At 37.6% G+C, this 21,613-nt stretch overlaps 1 protein-coding gene and 1 long non-coding RNA gene across 3 annotated transcripts; one reads left to right on the forward strand and one right to left on the reverse strand.

Moving 5' to 3' along the window:
- Positions 1-2,741: 2,741 nt before the first annotated feature.
- On the reverse strand, positions 2,742-4,876 carry LOC148769675 (uncharacterized). Of its 2 annotated transcripts, XR_016032037.1 has the most exons (5): positions 4,612-4,876; positions 4,108-4,156; positions 3,571-3,634; positions 3,008-3,066; positions 2,742-2,927 (listed from the first exon to the last, which is right to left on the reverse strand). It is a non-coding gene; the product is annotated as an uncharacterized LOC148769675 (long non-coding RNA). The 2 variants fall into 2 exon arrangements; XR_016032036.1 differs by lacking the exon at positions 4,612-4,876 and having other exon boundaries at positions 4,108-4,228.
- Positions 4,877-17,499: 12,623 nt separating this feature from the next.
- On the forward strand, positions 17,500-21,613 carry LOC105970735 (GTPase LSG1-1). Its single transcript, XM_088820943.1, has 7 exons — positions 17,500-17,923; positions 18,380-18,481; positions 18,564-18,650; positions 18,905-18,998; positions 19,689-19,745; positions 19,998-20,077; positions 20,165-21,613. Exons 1-7 carry the CDS (start codon positions 17,700-17,702, stop codon positions 21,324-21,326), a joined length of 1,806 nt encoding a protein of 601 aa, XP_088677069.1. The 5' UTR covers positions 17,500-17,699; the 3' UTR covers positions 21,327-21,613.

Consider the following 21,613-nt stretch of genomic DNA (forward strand, 5'->3'; position numbering starts at 1 on the left):
ACCTTCAGATATAGTTAACGTACAGTACGGTCCCTTCGATTCATATGTCCCGATCGAACTAGAGGCATTGGTTCATCGAGACCTCTTTATATGTTCAATGACGGTGCGATCGTTCTAAGTGTTGTAATCCTTACGTGCATGACTTAGAGAATCGAATTCTCTAATCATCACTTAGTCAGCTCTGGCCAGAGACTTAGAATGATTACAAACTTTCAGAACACACAGGACATCCAAGACTATTCTAGCGATCGAATCCCCGACTACAATGCACAGACCTCCCACTAGATTTCGGACTGCACGAACACTGGCCCTTGGGATGGTCCTCGGTGGAACTCAGGGACAGGTCACGATACAGCTGGTCCTCTAGTGAAGTCACGGTGATGTCTAGGTCATAAGGACTAATGGTGTACAACTATACCATAGATATCTCTACTCGATTATTGGGAACCACTTAGAGATTTCTAGGGTGAGGGAGTTCAGTGAACTCGTCAACTTACGAGCACCCACTTATGCATGCCGATATCACAATACCGTTTACTGATGAGATGCAGTACACATACACTAAGTGCTAGTCTTAATGGGAAAGGCCGATATCCTCATTAGTGGCGTAACCCTTCGACTAGGAACACGTTTAACAGTTATAATACTTAAGTAAATATCTCACGATCCTAACGATCAATTACTAGTACTTGTAATAACTGTAAGGACTATATCTATGCTTGTGACAAAGGGACAAAGATATAGAATGCCAATGTGTTTTATCATTAATACGAATAAAGGTTCGTTTATTACAATAATAAATACGAAAGACCACAGCCACATGTTGGCTTGTTGGTCACCTACTCTAACAATCTCCCACTTGACCTAAAGCCAACTACCCATAAACCGCAATCCCATCGACTCTCGATGTTTCTCATGGACCGATCTTGGTAAAGGCTTCGTGAAGGGGTCGGCAACGTTCTCTTCCGAGGTGACTCGTTCTACCTTAACTTCACCTCTATCAATGATCTCTCGGATCACGTGATACTTCCTCAGAATATGCTTCGACTTCTGATGAGATCGTGGCTCCTTAGCTTGCGCCACGGCTCCGGTGTTATCACAGTACAATGGTACTGGATCACTAGCATCAGGAATGACACCCAACTCTTGGATGAATTTCCTTATCCAAGTCCCTTCTTTTGCAGCTTCAGACGCTGCAATGTATTCCGCTTCGGTAGTGGAATCGGCCGTCGTGCTTTGCTTGGAACTCTTCCAACACACGGCACCACCATTAAGCGTGAATATAAATCCAGAATTCGACTTTGAGTCGTCCACGTCCGATTGAAAACTAGAGTCAGTGAAACCCTCTAATTTCAACTCGGCACCCCCATAGACCAAAAATATATCCTTAGTCCTTCGCAAGTACTTGAGGATATCTTTCACGGCTTTCCAGTGAGCCGGGCCGGGGTTAGACTGATATCTGCTTGTGACACTCACAGCATACGCAATATCGGGTCTCGTACATAGCATGCCATACATTATGCTTCCTATGGCAGAAGCATAGGGCGTCCTTTTCATCTCCTCGATTTCACTAGGTGTTTGCGGACACATAGATTTCGAGAGACGAACCCCATGGGACATTGGCAAGAATCCCTTCTTGGATTCTTCCATGCTAAACCGTTTCATAACGGTGTCTATGTACAGGCTTTGGGATAAACCAAGCATCTTTCTCGCTCTATCTCTATAGATGCGTATTCCTAATACGTAAGATGCTTCTCCCAAATCCTTCATTGAGAAACGTGTGGACAACCATGCTTTCGTTTGCTGCAACATTCCTACGTCATTCCCAATGAGTAGAATGTCATCAACGTAAAGCACTAAAAATATTACTGCCCTCCCACTAACCTTCTTGTATACACAAGGTTCCTCCGGATTCTTCTCAAAATCAAACTCTTTGATAGTTGAGTCGAACCTAATGTTCCAACTACGGGATGCTTGTTTCAATCCATAAATGGATCGCTGGAGCTTGCAAACCTTTTGCTCACTTCCAGAAGATATGAAGCCTTCCGGCTGCGCCATGTAAATTTCTTCCTCAATATCTCCATTAAGGAAGGCGGTCTTCACATCCATTTGCCATATCTCGTAGTCGTACCACGCAGCTATGGCCAGCAAAATCCACTACTAGAAAGATCGGCTTTCATGACGCCTTAAAGCGTCACTACATCGAGATATTGTGACGCTTTGACTTTTGTGACGCTACACAAAAGCGTCACATAGGTGGCCGTCATAATAGATTTTTGTGACGCTAATCGTCGTCTCCAAAGCTACACTATTATGACGCCTTATCCGTCCCAAATACATAGCTTTTACGATGCTAAGCGCGTCACATTATGAATTATTTTGTGACACTGATAGGCGTCACATTATATGAATATAATGACGCTTTCGAGTGTCTCTAGAAATTTAACACGTGTCTTAATAACTATTTGTTGCGACGTTTTATGTGCCATTAGAAGAGTAGTGGTGAAGCCTTAATTCGTCTCATAATATTGTTAGAAGATTTTATTCTCGTTTAGAGAGAAGCCTTAGTACAGTAACACTTCAATCATTCAACATAATCCACACATAAACAATCATAAACCATTTACACATCACTTGCATAGTAAAACTTGTTCTTAAAATGAATTCATTCATTTCAATGGTTCAAAATTACAAAAAAATATTAACAAGCATCCCAATATCTAGAGAATAAATCATCTCCACTTAATATTCTCATGTAAAACTAACACACTTGTACTTTTTTAATTCTTGTAAAAAGAAACTTCTAAGATTTAATTCATGATAATCTACACTGGAAAACAATCTTCAAATATGCATACCAATGTACGACTTGCCCATAAAACTGCTAGCAAAATTTTCTTCGGTATTGTTTATGGATCCATAGTAACCTATTAAAATAATCAGATATCAGTGGAATTCAAATAAATAAAAAATCAAAATGTAAGAGCGTTTAATAAGAGATCAATACCAAGTAATACGGCCAAGTAACTTCAATCGTATAACGACTATCTTTTGCGTTTCCCATTACTGCAAAATAATTATCACATTATAAATGAATAAAGTAACCACTATTTCACATCTGTAATCGAAAACATACTAAAACTTTAGATTAAAAGCACATAAATTAAATAACTTACAAAATAAACCCGAAGAGGTTGTGTAATAGGACCTCTCAGATATTTTTATAAAATCTCATTTTTATAAGGTTAATATGAGTAACATCCAATAAACTGGTACCTAACCTTTAGGTCAAGACGCCCACGATGGATACATTTATTTGATTAGAAGGATTGAACATATTCAACTGGTCAGTAGATAGCAAATGAATAAGTTCATGGATAACTCTAATCTCTACGGAGAGATTGGTTAACTCATCTTCTTCAGGTCAAAAGAATAAAAATAAAAAGCAATTAAGGTCCTGAAAATTTCATATGTGTTTAATTTTCCCATTTATATAGCTTGTAATAATAACTTACAAAATTCTATAACAAAAAATGGTAGATTATATAAAACATAAAGTCTACATCATACCTCGGAAGTTGTCAATCATGAAATTCATAATCTCTTGACCTCGAAAACTTTCTTCTATGATTACCTATTAGGAGAATCAAATAAATTAAGGAAAAATGAATAGTCATATTAAAAATAAATCTCTTTTAATAATCGAACTTCAATTATAATAAAATGAGAAGATGAACTTCAATTCATACCATCAATTCGACATCAAGGTACATTTCCGCATTCTATTGCTGAACAAAGTTTGCTTTTTTGTATAGATATATATCATCACAAATTAAATCACCCAAGCAAATCTCATGTCTCATAATTTTTTTTATTTAAAATCAACTATTATAAACCAAAAATATCACCGTCTCAGTGTCTCTACTGTAAATAACCTGCATAAAGCACATAAAACTAATACACGATTTTTCTTAACCACCATTGCACCAAATCAGTCCATTTTATACCAAAACCTATAAAAGAAACCAATATTGTTCATGCATACAAACACATAGATACACAAACACAAAATCATATCTTCAGATTTTCAACATGAACAAATTTTACCTCATCAATCTTAACAACATTAGCCAGCTCTAGCCGCAGTCCTGCCCCCCTATTAACAAAGAAACAAACAAACAGCAGGGGCATGGATTATTCCACAATATTACACATTATAGCTAATATTAAAAGACAAAATATTCTTATTCTATCAAATATAGAAGTTAATTATTTGAAGAAATAGAAAAGTGTTGAAGCCACATAACATTGCACCTTACACAAATTGAGAGATTCCACACTAGGGCATCATGAGAAAAATAAAGTCAAAGTTAAAATCATTTTTGTAATTCGTAAACACCAAAGACATGTATAAATACCTAATTTTGAGTCCCAGTGTCCCACGAATCATATGAGCACTACTCAATTTCAATTATAGAAAAATAGGGTTTTCTTTTTCTTTTCTTCCATCTCAAAAGACTGAAATCAACCTCTGGTATCTCCGCTTTCGCCGGGCCAAAATTAAAACCCTAGCAAAAAAACAAAATCATAACAATAACAATTTAGTTGTACCTCGATGGGGTTACTAAGTAAAAACTCGCGTACGTGTCATCTTCGTCGGATTATAGAACGCAATTGTGCAAAAGATTGAGAATATGGCATCCATTTGCAGCGGCGTTATGAGAAAACTAAATTGGCAGAAGAGGAGAGAAATGGGATAGAAGGGTTTAGGAGAAAATTGAGGGAATTGAAGGGCTACGATAATTTTTGGTGAATATAATGTTTGGTGAAAACTGAAAATGAATCTGAATTATTTTGGTGAACACTGAGCGCTAATTCTACGTTTTTCCTTTTTTTTTTTCTGTTTTTTTTTTAATTGAAAAAGAATTATATAATTAATATAACCATGTTATGACGCCCTACAAGAAGTGTCGCTATAGTGCCGCTATTTTATGGCACCTTTAGTTGAAAGCGTCACAAAATATAAATTTTGATAAATAAAAAAAGGAATAATAAATTCACGTGACCAAAGTACCGCATTTCTAGTTTAAGGCGTCATAATTGTATAGTTATTGATACGCCTTTCTAATACCTTCATATTAAGCCGTTATTAGAGCGTCACAAAAGACTATTTTTCTAGTAGTGATCCTAATGGACTTCAGCATCGCAACTGGCGAAAAGGTTTCCTCATAGTCAACGCCTTGCCTTTGAGTGTATCCTTTTGCTACCAATCTAGCTTTATAGGTCGATACCTTTCCATCCACTCCAATTTTCTTCTTATAGATCCACTTGCAGCCAATGGGAACAATTCCTTTGGGTGGATCTACCAAGGTCCATACCTTGTTGGAGTACATGGAGTCCATCTCGGATTTCATGGCAGTTAGCCAATGTCCCATGTCCGCATCCGATACGGCCTCATTGTATGTTCTTGGATCTCGTCCAAGATCAACATGATCTTCATCATTTTCGAGGAGGAATAACCTATCCGGCATTTTCCGAACTCTTTCGGATCTACGTACCGTAGGTTCAGGAGGTATATTAGTGGTTTGTTGTATTGGTTCGATTGCTTGTTCTTGCGTTTGAACTTCACTTTGTGGTTCTTGAACTACTTCAAGTTCTATCATGCTGCCCTTTCTATCGGATAGAAACTCTCTTTCCAAAAAGGTGGCATTTCTTGAAACAAAAGTCTTTGCTTCTTTGACATAATAAAACTCGTATCCCATTGAGTCTTCGGGATACCCCACAAAATAGCACAAGTCGGATTTACTGTCCAACTTATCTCCCACTAACCGCTTCACATAAACGGGACAACCCCATATCCTAATATGTTTGTAATTGGGTTTTCGGGAATGCCAAAGTTCATAAGGTGTGGATTTAACTACTTTGGTGTTAACTCTATTCAGCAAATACGCGGCAGTACGAAGTGCATGACCCCATAAGTATGCCGGTAAGTTCGTGAACCCCATCATTGATCGAACCATATCTAATAAAGTTCGATTCCGACGTTCGGATACTCCATTAAGTTGAGGAGTTCCTGGTGGAGTCCATTGGGACTGTATCCCATTTTCTTTTAGATAGTCAATGAACTCGATGCTCAAGTATTCTCCACCACGATCGGATCGCAGCTTCTTAATGCTTCGTCCGAGTTGCTTTTCTACTCCGTGTCTAAAATCTTTGAACTTTTCAAATGTTTCAGACTTGTACTTCATCAAGTACACATACCCATACCTAGAATAATCGTCGGTAAAGGTAGCGAAGTAGTTATATCCACCCTTCGCACTAACACTTAGTGGACCACATACGTCTGTATGGATCAAATCCAAAAGACCCTCGGCTCGTTCCATTTTCCCTTTGTAGGGTGACTTGGTCATTTTCCCTTTAAGGCAAGATTCACAAGTTTGTAGTGATTTCACATCCTCCAAAGAGAACAATCCTTCACTAACAAAATCGTTCATCCTTCTTAAAGAGACATGACCTAATCTAGCGTGCCAAAGTTGTGCAGGGTTTTGATCTATCTCTTTACGTTTTGCTGATATAACATTAATAGGTATTTCACTTGGATTTAGTTCATACAGGTTGTTTAATAGTCGTCCTTTGCAAATCAAATTCTCATTCTTTTGTATAATGCAAATCGAATTTCCAAAAACAAAAATAAAACCTTCAATATCTAATACAGGAATAGAAATAAGGTTTCTAATGAGCGACGGAACAAATAAACAATCGTTCAAAACAATAGGAAAACTAGAATCCAAAACATTTAAGTAAATTGTGCCAATGGCTTCAGCAGCAACTCTTGCTCCATTCCCCATCCTTAGGTAGGTCTCACCCGCTCTAAGTCTTCGACTTCTTGTCATTAGCTGCAAATCATTGCACAAATGTGAGCCACAGCCCGTATCCAATACCCAAGAAGAAGAATTGACAGACAAATTTACGTCAATGAAATACGTACCCTTTTCAGAACCTTTCTGCTTTAGGTAAGCCTTGCAGTTGCGGCGCCAATGTCCTTTCTTTCCACAGTGATGGCAAGCATCATCAACTTGTTTGCTAACCTTTGCTTTGGGGCCCCCACTACCTTCACCAACCTCGAACTTGCTGTTTGGGAAGGGAACTCTTTCCTTTCTCTTCTTTTGGAAAGAACTCTTCTTTCCAGAAGTAGCAGCAATGAGAACAGACTTCTCTTTCTTAATGGTGGACTCGAAGCTGACCAACATGTTCATTAACTCATCCAAGGGAGGATCTAGTTTGTTCATGTTGAAGTTCACTATGAACGATTCATAGGAACTAGGGAGAGATAACAGGATCAAATCCAACGAGAGCTCGGCCGGGAGGGTGACATCAAGATTCACTAGCTTTTCAAGGAGAGTGATCATTTTGAGACAGTGCTCGTGGACCGAAGTCCCTTCGCGCAGTCTCGCTGTGATCAACTCCTTTGTAGCAGCGTACCTCGATGCCCTAATATTCTCACTATACATGCTATCGAGATGAGCCTTTATATCGAAAGCATGCAAGTGAGACTCATATTTCCTCGCAAGCGCGGGCTCCATGGCGGCTATCATATAGCACCTAGCATGAGTGTCATCTTTCTTCCAAACTTCATAAGTTTCCTTCTCAGCATCAGTCGCTGTGTCAGGTATAGTGGCGGGAAGCCTCTCGTTCAAAACATAGAGACGCCCCTCAACAGTTAGCACAAGCTTAAGACTACGCAACCAATCTAGATAATTAGGGCCATTAAGTTTATTGTCGAGGATTGACATTATGGGATTCCTAGACATGATTATCTGAGACATATAGAGAAGAGGATTATTAGAGATTCGCGTTAAATGATTGTTACAATTAAATGTTTGGACTTATGTTATTTAATTGTTCTCCCACTAATTTTATCGAATTCCACTTCCCTCTAGTAGACAAACGAGAAAACTGATTTTTCTTAATGGGCTTTAGGTCCAATAGACAAATATAACCCGTAGTTAATCTAGCCCGATTATATTTGCCCAAAGGTAGATCACAATCAATCATATCCACAATATCACCCTAAATTAATTTTCCTCACACTTGATAATGACCTAAGTTAATCTCGCGAATATCAAAATCGTCGTGTGTCAAGTCTAACCTACCAATCAAAGATGCTCATAGAACTCGATTATGCCAAACTAATGCAGTCCCTAGTTAATCTAGCCGACCACGTTAATTCAACATAACCCTTTTCTATGGCTACCTTCATCACTATGTCAATTGAATTACAGCTTACTCTACCATAGCACTCCCCGCTAACACGGCTTACTGCACTATAGTAAATGGCTACACATAATCCAACCGTTGGCAGAAGGAAAGAAATAACTCAACAGATTGGGTTTTTCTTTATAGCTTGAAATAATTCTTAATTAAAAGAATGAGGGATTTTTATTAAAATGTTTTATCTCATCAGAAGGTTTTGGATTGGTCTATGTGATTCCTACATCTATGTTCTCTAAAGGTATATGGAAGCGCATATTGTCCTAAGAGGAACATACGACCTAATTTCATAATTAATTACATTAATCAATTATCGAGTTTTTTCAAAATAATTATAGAACCTCAACTAGCATAAATCATTCAAATAATGTTGAGGCACTACTAATTAATTTGAATTTATAATCAATATTATATATGTGTTCTATTAATTGAAATCAATTTAACAATTTAAATTAATTAATTAATCTAACACCTATTTACTAAAATAGATGATTGTCGATCCAATTATCTAATTGGGATTAATTGAAAATAATTTTCCAAAAATTAAAATCAATTTGTTTTAAGTTTAATTTTAGAAATTTGAAATAATTTTTTTTTTTTTTTTTTTTTCAGTGAACCGGTTCGGCTGACCGGTCTGACCGGTTCGGACCGAAACGGTCCGGTTCTGCCCGGTCCAGCTGACCCAAATCAGTGGGCCGGGTCAGTCGGACCAGGAACCGGTCTGACCGACCCGAATCCACGTGGATTCGGTCAACTAAATCGTGCACAACCATCGAACCGGCCGGTTCGACCGGTTCGATCCGAACAATTAAAAAAACGATGTTTTAAAAATAATTTCAGATCCGATTTTCCAATTTTAAACAATTTTAAAGCTGGAAAAATTCTAAACAATATTTCAAAAATATTTTAAACTTACGAAAACTCCCAATTACATAATACGACAATCACTACTTTAATAAATCGAACATGCATAAAATCATAGCATATAAATACGAACGCAATTAATTGCGCAACGAGCTCTGATACCACTGTTGGGTTTCGGGCACGCATACGCAGCGGAAAACAAAAATTTAATGTGATTTAAACGACTTTAAAACACACAAGTACATGCCCGACAAATTAAATCAATTAATTGCGTACCTTTGCGCTTCCAGCGAAATTAAAAACAACATACATGCTAATAAATTTAACCGAATTTAAATCAATTAACATGCTCGCGTTTAAACCAAATAACATGCTTGTAATGATTTAAAACGATTACACATAATCACATAAAATCATACGAAACAAACATGAAATCATAGTTTAAACATAATCGAATCGAAACTAGGGTTTCGTGTGTTTACCTCTTGAAGCGTGAGGTAGGAGCGTTTAACACGTCGAGATTGCTACGGAAACCAATCCGTACAATCGGGGCAGCAGCGGTGCAACGGCAGCAGCGGCGCGTGAGGTCACGGCGGCGCGTGAGGTGTACGCGCGGTCTTCGGGGCGGCGCGTGGGGCAGCGTGCGGCTTCGGCTCGTGCGTTGCTCCTCAATTCTTCGATCTACGATCTTCCTCCTCTCGGATTTCACCTCGTATACTTCGATCTACTAAAACGTGGCACTAGACACGAAGTAGTTAGAATAAAACGGAAGAAACGAAAAGAGAAAGAATACCGAAAGAGGAACGGCCGATGGACGGCCGATTCCGGCGACGGAGTAGCGGCGACGGCGCGGTGGTGGCCGCGGAAAGAGAGGCCGAGAGAGAGAGGGGGACGGCCGCTTAGGGTTAGGGTTTCTTCTTTTTTTTTGTGCAAGGCCTATAACTCATGTATTTATAGTCCCTTGCATAAAACCCTAGCGGGCTTAAGTTGGACCGGGCCCAACAGCTTAAGTCCGTTAGTATCTTTACTTGCTCGTCTCTCTTAATTCAATGACCGAAAAATTGCAACGACTACATTTTCGGATTCATTATAACTTCCTCGTCATTACGAGTGCCATCTCTCATTTTCAAACTTTCCAAAAGTGGAAACCCTAGTTCAGTGGACTTTCTAAATTTGGAAACTTCCCGATTTAGAAAGTTCACTAACACGTTCGCCTATTCTTTTCCTTTTCTTATTCTCATTCGTAATTCCAAATTACGAATGTTGGATTCAATCGTATTGCCTTCCAATTATGCAAATATAAACTATTTTATCTCTGACCGTTTATTCACAGATCTCATGTGCACGAGCAGTGTGACCCTCGATGGTTCAGGTGTAAGCTAGCCATGGGCCCACAACTCTTTGTGGTCAAAACTCGTCCCTTAGAGTTACGATTAGGATGAAGCTCGTTTCACCTTAATCACCCAACGAATCAAGATAGGCGTCTAGCAACTACGCGTCATGATTCCCTAGATACAAATGAAGTGCCTGCAAGAACCTTCAGATATAGTTAACGTACAGTACGGTCCCTTCGATTCATATGTCCCGATCGAACTAGAGGCATTGGTTCATCGAGACCTCTTTATATGTTCAATGACGGTGCGATCGTTCTAAGTGTTGTAATCCTTACGTGCATGACTTAGAGAATCGAATTCTCTAATCATCACTTAGTCAGCTCTGGCCAGAGACTTAGAATGATTACAAACTTTCAGAACACACAGGACATCCAAGACTATTCTAGCGATCGAATCCCCAACTACAATGCACAGACCTCCCACTAGATTTCGGACTGCACGAACACTGGCCCTTGGGATGGTCCTCGGTGGAACTCAGGGACAGGTCACGATACAGCTGGTCCTCTAGTGAAGTCACGGTGATGTCTAGGTCATAAGGACTAATGGTGTACAACTATACCATAGATATCTCTACTCGATTATTGGGAACCACTTAGAGATTTCTAGGGTGAGGGAGTTTAGTGAACTCGTCAACTTACGAGCACCCACTTATGCATGCCGATATCACAATACCGTTTACTGATGAGATGCAGTACACATACACTAAGTGCTAGTCTTAATGGGAAAGGCCGATATCCTCATTAGTGGCGTAACCCTTCGACTAGGAACACGTTTAACAGTTATAATACTTAAGTAAATATCTCACGATCCTAACGATCAATTACTAGTACTTGTAATAACTGTAAGGACTATATCTATGCTTGTGACAAAGGGACAAAGATATAGAATGCCAATGTGTTTTATCATTAATACGAATAAAGGTTCGTTTATTACAATAATAAATACGAAAGACCACAACCACATGTTGGCTTGTTGGTCACCTACTCTAACATAGTTAGCTTAGCTTAGAATAGTTGCTTTAATTCTAAGCTTTTCTTTTGTGGGAGGATTGTAACCCTAATTTCAGCTTTGAAGATAATACAATATCTCCTCTTTTGTCCCGTAAATTGCTATTGATTTTCATAAATTATTCAGATTCATAACATCTTGACGATCCGAAAGTACTGTTGGGAAACTTGAGAAGCCAGCTTCCCGATGGTGGTGTATTTCGCCGGCGGAGGTCACCGGTGGTCAGAAGACGGCAACAAGTGCAGCCTGCCCCTGAACTTTAGGAGTCGATTTGAGGTACTTAGGCTTTGAATTTCGGATTTGTTTCTTCTCAAAAGTTGTAGAGAAGCTCGAAAACTATAGGAATATCATCTTTTCCCCAAATTTGGATGATTATATATAACTGAAATTTAACCCGACCGCTATGTTGGCGAAATTCGGAGAAATAGTAAATTTGCTGCCGCACCTGTTTTCGGAGCCAAAACGAAGGGACGGGAGTGAGAATTTGGGAATAATTCCTTCACAAAACTCGTAGTAGACCTTAAAAAATATTGGGAAGTGTTAAGTTGTGTCGATTTAGAGTATGTTTTATAGCTGATTAGAGGTCCGAATCAAGTGACTGTAAATCTGTAAAAACAGGGCAGTTTTGAGCCTTCGTCGTCTTACGGGGCTGTCTATGCTATGTTGGATTAATAATTTGGGTAATATGTCTTCTGCGAACATGTATATTAAGTTGTCAACTTTAATTTGGTATATCGTGTGTCCAATTTGGATAACCTCACTAATTGTTATGATTTTTCGAATAAACAGTGCCAATAAATGTATTTGTTTAAAAACCTGGCAGTTTCATACAATCATTTTCCGGGGCTGTTACTGCTGTGTTAGGTCGATAATTTGGGGTTGGATTCTAAATTGAACTTGTAGATGAAGTTGTTATCTTTAATTTGATATATAGTTTAGGCTATTCGGATAAGTACTGTGATCGTAGTGCTTGTTAGAATTAGCCGTGGCGACAAGAAATTCTTAATAAATGTTTCAAGAAATTGACTATGTAAATCTTATTAAGTGATAAATATTTGTATAGGTGTTGAGCGTAGTAAAGCTCTCACTCAAGACTACTCGAGATTTAAGCGTGGCTTGAGGGTAAAGATGTTTTTATAGCACTTGCATTGGACTTCAGGTGAGAATTCCTATTCCTTGTCTATTCTTTCTGGAAAAACAGGATATATGCCGAGCACTCGTATCATTCGGTTTATTATGTTATTACTCTTCGTTTAAATTTAATATATATTTATTGTTGCATATCTTGTGAACTAATTTGATTTTCGAGAATTGTTGATTCTTGAGCTATTGCAATCTTTGATCGATTCGAAATCCTTTTCTAGGAACATATAAGTTCTCATCTTGATTCGGGAATTATTCCAATAATTTCTCATCCCGATTCCTTGACTACTCGATTGAGTTCATTTTATCGACCTTGAATAATTCAACGAGTTTCAATCTGATTTTCTATCAATTTTGAGTCGTTTCACATCTTGACTCGTATACTAGATGGAACCACTTCTATTATGATTCATTAAATCATTTGATTTGTTTCTACAGTGGTTCAATGAACGTAAATCGTTCTTTTTCCGACTCTTGGACCATTTAGGATTATTGTGTTTATCCATTAAATCATTTGTTTCGTACGTACTATGAATTGATGGATCGTTCATATCTTGACTTCTCATTGATCCTTTGAAACCACTTATCTCTCGAGCTATACAACTACGGATTAAATTTTAACCGTAGACTATTGTTGATTGAGATCCATCTTCATCAATTGTTATACGATCTTGAATTGTGGTCACTCACTTATTGAAACCATTAATTGTACCTTTCTTGACTTATGAATTCGTGACCACAAATTATTGTCACTTGTTATTGGAATCCCATTGGGATTATCATTATCAGTCACTTATTGGAATCCCAAAACTTATTGAACTATGATATTGATTCTTTCCAAAGTGGAATTCATTATTCGGATTCAAACTGTAAATTGAGATAGTCGGAAGCATATCCGATATCTATATATGATTGATTCCTTTGGGGACGCCTTAAGGATAAATGATCAGTTGGGCATGGGGCTAATCGAAAAAGACTATTGGGCGGTATTGGGCTGACGGTGGATGGTCTCTTCGATAGTACCCATATTGGATCTAGACCATTGGCATAGTTGGAAGTTAACTGTGCTGATGGATGGATCGGCATGCGCCCGGGCATGCCTATTGATCGATTAGCAGGGTAGCTCCCTGATCGGTATTATAAGGTAGTTACGGCTAAGGGAGTCACAAGGTATGTACATGAACAAATTGTTACCATGAGAATCTCCATGGTTTCATATTTGATATCCAAAATTGTTATGGTGGGAATCTCCACAAAATTCATAATTGATATCCGTGAATTAACCGTTGAATATTGTTCTTTACCTATACATATTGATTCTATTGTTTATTATGATCATATTGTTGTGCCTTGTACTTTGGCCTATTGTTCCTTATCGCTCGATCCTTCTCTAGATGGTCCAATTCCAAGTCTAACACTTCTATTGTTTCTTATTGTGATTGTTATTTGATTCCTCTGTTTTTCCCTTGTACTCCTCATTAAGTCTATTTGGACTTACTCCTCCTTTATTTTCCATCTTATTCTCAATAACAGGTGCATTAGTGGATGATTATGATGAAGACTCTTAGGAATAAAGTTACTTAGAGGTTTTATAGTGTTTAATCTATTTGTATTCTAGTTCTATTCAAAGATGATTGTAATTCGAGAACTATGTATATGGGATTGGCGGTGAGCTTTGGTTGCCACTTGAATTTGATTTTAATGTTGAGTAGTTAAGTTGAAGTTGTTGTATTGATTAGTAGTCATAGTATTCATTTATTGAAGAAAAAAAATACAGTGTATTTCGATAGTGGGCGTCTAATACTTTACACAATTTCAGATAATTTCTTTTATTTTTCACCTAACAGAAGGTATAATAGACTGTATACATTTTCTATTAAAAAAACTCGATCAACAGTTAATTAAAGGGGGTAGGTTTTGGTTATTACCGATATATGAGGGTATTTGGGGTTATTTTTCATTATTTATCCTAAGTTCAGTGGTTTTTTCATAATTTACCTTAAATTAATTACAAATGAAAAAAATGGTGAACAAAGTCGTGTTTCTCCTCTCGCGTTTCATTTATAAAGCACGACTTTCTTTCAACAAAGCATTTGCAAACTTTGTGTAAGCCCTTCTCCTCCCCACCACCGCCACCCACCGGAGGCCGCACCACAAAGTTATAAACATTAATAAAACATGGGTAAATTACAATCACCCCCCTGAGGTATGGTTAATTTACGAAAAAATCCCTCTTGTTTGGATAATTACATCCACCCCCCTCAACTATGATTTTTTTCTTACTCCTCCATCATTATGGTGTCAAATTCAACATAATCATCTAGATTTAGTGGAATATGCTCTAGTTTGTACTCATTTTGTGTAAAAATAAAGTTTATGATGCATCACAATCTGATATATACAAGCCACAAAACACATATTATGATCATCTTGCTTCAAAATATGGAGTTCGAATAGGATAAAACGGAAACAAAAGTGATAATATTTCATATAATCTAGAAGATTCCACTAAATTTCATCGTTAAGGGGTGGTTGTAATTACCCAAACCAGAGGGGTATTTTCGTAATTTGACCATACATTAGGGGGTTGGTTGTAATTTACCCATAAAACATTAAAAATATAAACCAATAACTAATACATTAAAGGGATGACTATACCAAATCCCAACTTTTTCTTACTTGAATACCAAAAAAATAAAAAATAAACAATTAATAGTAATTTACTTTAATACCCTTAATGAAAATCAAAACCAAAAAAATATGACAAATATTATTTTTCTTTCTCCAATACTAAATAATCAAAAACTCTCAAAACTCATTTCCCTCCTCACTCACAAATCCCTCACCTGCTCCACCTCCTTCTTCTCCCTCCCCAAAAAACCCTCCTAAAAAACCTCAAAACTAAAGAAATCAAAACATTACACAACTTGCAAAATTGCGTCACATGACAATAGAATGGTAGTTTACGAGCAAGGAGATCCGATTAAGGTATGTATCCATGTATTTTTTGAGCTAAAACATCGATTTTGATTCCTTTTTTTTTTTTAATCCGTCATCAAATTTCGACACATACATGTCGAAATTGTGCTTATTTTTCGACATGTATGTGTCGAAATACCTAATAATTGATATTATACCCCTTTCGATGGGTAACTGTCGAAGTTATGCTCATTTTCGACAATTAAGTGTCGAAAATAGTGATACATTCGACAGTTGCCCGTCGAAAAAATGTATAATATCAATTATTATATAAGGCATATTTCGACACTTAAGTGTCGAATTTGTGCCTTAGTTTCAACACTTCAATGTCGAATTTGTCCCCTATTTTCGACACTTAAGTGTCAAATTTGTCCATTATTTTCGACACTTAAGTGTCGAAAATATGGGATAAATTCGACACTTAAGTGTCAATTTTTTCATGTTGCAAATTTACTTGTCTAATATTTTCTCCACTTTTGTGTAGATCGATTGCACCCATTCATTTACCACCTCAGAAAAATTCCCAACAAAAGAAGATTTATTGGCATGGGTTCGTGAAGTATGTAAAAGAATTGGAATGGTGTTAATGATTGCGGGTTCAAGTGACGGGGATAGAGGACGTAGGACACCATATGTGATTGTTCGTTGTGAGCGTGGGGGCCTTTATGCTGGCAAGAAGGTACCCAGCCTTTCAAAGTTCATGTGTGATTCCGAATTCGAAATTCTGAGCAGCGCTCCGGGCGCTCTGGACCTTCGTTCACAATATGATAAGCAATGTGCTTATCAAAATTTGTGTACAATTCCGGTATCTCGGGACCTCGGACCGGTTCGTTGCTCGAATCACCAACTTCTACAGTCGAAGGTAGAGCCGGCACCGGATTCGTTGAGGAAGAACGCTCTCCAGACTTCTTCTTGGTCGTGATTGCCTTGCCCTTGCCCTTATCGGATAATTCCTTCCTCTTCTTACGGTTCGAGACAGTCGGAGGTATACGAGGTTGACGTGGTTCTTCCACTGCAAAATAACACACAAATAAATAAATAAATACACATAATATAAAAACAAACAAATAAAAATAGGAAAGAAAAAAAAATAATTATAAATAAATAAATAAAATTATACAGTAAGAATTCGACAGAAACCTGTCAAAATATTTAGAAAAATCGACATCTAGCTGTCGATTTTTCTCAACATTTTCTACAGGTTTATGTCGAATTAGCAAAAATTAAGTTTCAAAATTTTCACAAAAATCGACAACGCAATGTCGATTTTGCTGTCGGAAATTTTGCGAAAATCGACATGTACAGGTCGATTTTTGTGAACGAAGAACAACCCACGACTCTCAAATCAATGCTCAAATCGACTGAAATTAGATGCACCCATTACTAATTAACGATCATTCCTACCTAAAACAATCAAATCCTAATTAATTACTCATATCAAAGAATCAAATCCCAAATAAATATTACAGAAAAAAAAAATTCGAAACCAAATATTACTTGTGATAACAAAGGCGGCGGCGGCTTGATAACAATGGAGGTTTCGGCGGCGGCGGCGGCGGCGTTCGAGGGTTGGAGCGGCGGTGAGCGACGGTGGTGGGAGTTGAAAGAAAAGGGTTTTTTTTTTTTTTCTTTCTTTTATTTTGGTTTTAAAATAAGTAATTAAAAAAAAAATTGATATAATTGATATTTTGTTTGAAAGGGTATTTTTGTAGTTTTCTTTTTTTATTTTGGTATTAAAGTAAGAAAAAAACTTATAAATATGTACTCAATTCTGATTTTAAACTTGGTAGTATTCAAGTATGCAAAAATTTGGATTTGTTATAGTGACCCCAAAATAAACCAATAACTCATACATTAACCCAACCCTAGTTTTCAATTTGTCAGCGTTTCTCCCTTTTCTCCATTCTTTCCCATTTCTTTTCCCTGCGTCTGGTTTTCTTAATTATTTTTAATTCCTATTTTTTTTCTTTTTGGCTCCTCTTTCCTCACCACTCAACTCTGCAACAACCCAAATCGAAATTCGGAGGCGGTTTAAGCATCATGCCGAAGGGGGAGAAAACCCAGCTTGGGCGTGCTCTGGTGAGGCAGCACAATCAGATGGTGCAGCAGTCGAAAGAGAAAGGTAGGTATTACAGGAGCCAGCATAAGAAAGTCCTTGAATCGGTGACGGAGATTAGCGATATAGAAGCGGTTATCGAGCAGGCTGATGAGGCCCACCGCCTCTACTCCGCCGTCAATCCCCCCGGAAAACTCACTATCAATTTGTAAACCTACTTTCCCGCCCCTCTTTAGTTTTCAGTGTTATTTATTTATTGGAATCACAAGTAGCTGGAAAACCCTAAATTTATTCTAATTGGTGGGGGAAGGTTTTTCGTTTAGGCACCGTTTTGGTTGCCAAGATAAGTCATGATTAACTAAATAGTTGGACTTAATTTGATGTTTGATATCCTCAATAAATTACCGGGTCGACCCGCCAAAATTATATAATCATGGCTTATCTTGCCTTGTAATGAGCCTTGTAATGAGTGTTTGTTTTTTCGGACGTTTCAAGCTCCAATAAAATAGTTAGGTCTCTTAGATTATTTAATCTTATCTTGCCAACCAAACGGGGCCTTAGCTTGATTACATAACAATGCCGTTGCCCCTTTATTCTAATTGGTTTTTCGTAATTGTAGTCTTTTATTGGCTGGCTCTAAGAGTTGGTTTTATTTATGTATCAGGGATCCTGCTTCGAGAAACAATGAGATGACAGTTGCAGAAAGAAGCAAGGAACAGAAGAAAGAGGAGGCCTTGCATGCCAGTAGTCTTCGAATTCCTCGCAGGCAATACAAAAGTTTCTTTCATATCTTTGTTTGATTGGTTCTTAAGCAGAAATGCTAATTTCAAAAATTTCTTCTTCTCCAGACCGCCGTGGAATGCTAACATGTCTGTAGAAGAGCTTGACGATAATGAAAGAAGAGCTTTTCTTGAGTGGCGCCGCAAACTTGCAATGTTAGTCTTTCTGACTTACGACACGACCATAATTTATGATATGAATTTAAATGATACATTAATAACTCATTCTGTCTATAGTTCTCTTTCTATTCTTTATATGTAATTGAGCATCTTTCGATTATGGTTTGCATCTGCTTTGATTCCTAAAATGGGATTTTCGTGCTGGTTATCCTTTGTTGAATTATTATAAGTTTTTTGTGAAATTAATTGAGTTTTGCTTTGGATTCTTGCTAAATTTATTTTCACTGCAGGTTAGAAGAGAATGAGAATCTCGTTCTTACTCCATTTGAGAAAAATCTTGATATCTGGAGACAGCTTTGGAGGGTGCTTGAACGTAGTGATCTGGTAAGATCGCTGTGTTGCTCGATTACTTTAATACGTGTTAATTAATCTCTAAATTTAGTTTTTCCGTCAGAAAATTGAGTTATAGAACATTAATAGAATTATAGTGATAAAAGTTTATAACATTTCTAGTTTTGTTTTTCAATCCAGTTTGATTCATTACATGCTTGGCATATTGAGTTTCTTCATTTTAACCGAAGTTCCGTCTAGAAATGCTCCTCTAATAAGTTAAACTTCAGTGTTGACACTACATTTAGGCCATCTGGTGAACCCTTTGAACTCTGGATTTACGCTTTTGAACCTATACAGAAATTTTTATCAAAATATTGTTGTAGGCATGCATGCAGATGTTTTAAGTAATTATAATTGGATACCATGAAAATGGGACCTTCATCTACTCATTTTTCTGTTGAGCAAAAAATAAGTATGTTAATTAGGTTATAGGTTTTTCATCTTATAGTTCCAACCCAACCTGTCGAGAAGTTGTTATTGTTTTGTGTTTAAAGATGGTATGTTCCTAACAAATACTGTGCGTGCGATCTAGTCGTGGGGATGACAATAAAGAGCCTGGTGGAAATGGGTCTTAAAGAAAAGCATATTATTTTTGTGATTATTTCGGTCAAGTTTTGAAATTTATACTATGTCAGTATATCTTATTTGATGCTGATCTCTCTCCTTATTTGGGTGTTGAAGCTTGTGATGGTTGTTGATGCAAGGAATCCACTCTTTTACCGATGCCCTGATCTTGAGGTAATGTGTGGTAGTTAGGTTTTGAACTACAGTTAAATTTTTTTTTTACATATTTAATATTTTTAGTGCATGATACTATGTTACTGTTTTCAGAAAGCTGATAAAAATATATTGATTAATCAGTTGTAGTTTTTTTGTAAAATCGTATTTTAAAATTTTGCACTAGAAATATCAATATGATGCAATAAACTTGTTCGTTTGCCACTATTTTGTCAAAGATATCCTGACAAACATTAGTTTATCAAATTATAGGCATATGCACGAGAAATCGATGAACACAAAAGGACATTGCTTCTTGTTAACAAGGCAGATCTCCTGCCATTTTCCGTGAGGTTAGTATTGTAATAGTGCTTCTGCTCTTCCGTGAATTTTCCTCTGATTTCAATTCTTAGAAGATTTTATGTGTGAATTTCTCGCAGAGAAAAATGGGCTAAATACTTCAATGAACACGGGATTCTATTTGTTTTCTGGTCAGCAAAGTCTGCTACTGCTGATTTAGAGGGTAAAAAGCTTGTTCTTCCCTTTGGGATGCAAAGCTCTCAACAGGACTCTCTCGATGGTGATACTAAACTATATGGCAGGGATGAGCTACTTGCTCGTCTGCAGTCCGAAGCCGAAGAGATAGTTTCAATGAGAAGTAAATCAAAATCCAATAACGCGAACTCGTCTGACGAACATTCTGAAGATGGAAGTGTTGCTGCTAGACATTCACCAGTTGGCAGTGTTGTCGTCGGATTCGTTGGGTACCCAAACGTGGGAAAGAGTTCCACAATCAATGCTTTGGTGGGAGGGAAGAAAACTGGCGTAACTTCAACTCCTGGCAAGACAAAACATTTCCAGACACTGATAATATCCGAGAAGCTAACTCTCTGCGATTGTCCTGGATTAGTGTTTCCATCTTTCACCAGTTCGAGGTACGAGATGATAGCGTCTGGGGTTCTGCCTATTGACCGCATGACAGAGAATCGGGAGGCTGTCCAGGTGGTTGCGAACCGAGTGCCTAGAGCTGCAATTGAGGGTGTCTACAGAATCTCGTTGCCTAAACCTAGGTCTTACGAAAAGCAATCCCGTGCACCTCTGGCTGTAGAGTTTTTGAGGTCCTACTGTGCTTCTCGAGGGTACGTTGCTTCGAGCGGACTACCAGATGAAACGAAGGCCGCCCGTCAAATCTTGAAGGACTACATTGATGGGAAGCTTCCACACTTCCAGATGCCACCTGGCATTTTGAATGACGAAGATGACGAGAAGCATGAATCAGATGATGATTTTGATGATTATGATGATGTTGATGATGTTGATGAAGATGAAGAAGATGATGAAGAGGAAGATGAAGAAGATGGACCAGGTCTGGAGAATGTGCTGAATGATTTGAGTTCGTTTGACATCGACAATGGATTAGCTCCAACCAAAGCTGCTACTGCTGTGAGGAAGAAGGCGGCATCAATTGCACCTCATAAGCAGCATAAGAAGCCTCAGAGAAAGAAAGACCGTACGTGGAGGGTGAAAAATAATGGAGGTGACGGAATGCCGATAGTCAGGGTCTTCCAAAAGCCGGTTAATACTGCCCCGTTGAAAGATTAATCAAAGATGCGCACTTCTCTGAATGTACATTCACCTTCTGTTTTTCGTACCTTACTTTTTGCTGTAGCAATGTGGTTTCGCTATTATATGTTCTTTTTTTATCGGTTTCTTTTATAACTTTCTCGATACACGCATAGATCACAGTTGGATGGTAGTTTATTTTTTTATTTTTATTTTATTTTTTCTTTTTTTTTTTCTTTCTTCTTTTACTCTTCTTTCGTATGAGTTTGTAGTTTTTCGATTTTGAGGGCGTTTACTATAAATTTATAATCCATGCCACATTTTCA

This window comes from Erythranthe guttata, chromosome 7 (genome assembly GCF_056151865.1).
Source record: "Erythranthe guttata isolate IM_541 chromosome 7, IM_541, whole genome shotgun sequence".
NCBI classification, from domain to species: domain Eukaryota; kingdom Viridiplantae; phylum Streptophyta; class Magnoliopsida; order Lamiales; family Phrymaceae; genus Erythranthe; species Erythranthe guttata.

Excerpts from the sequence above, each read along its gene's own strand:
- LOC105970735 (XM_088820943.1), top strand. The coding sequence starts at position 17,700 with ATGCCGAAGGGGGAGAAAACCCAGCTTGGGCGTGCTCTGGTGAGGCAG. Across the intron at positions 17,924-18,379 it reads GGAAAACTCACTATCAATTT|GGATCCTGCTTCGAGAAACA; the intron begins GTAAACCTACTT and ends TTTATGTATCAG. Across the intron at positions 18,651-18,904 it reads TGGCGCCGCAAACTTGCAAT|GTTAGAAGAGAATGAGAATC; the intron begins GTTAGTCTTTCT and ends TTTTCACTGCAG.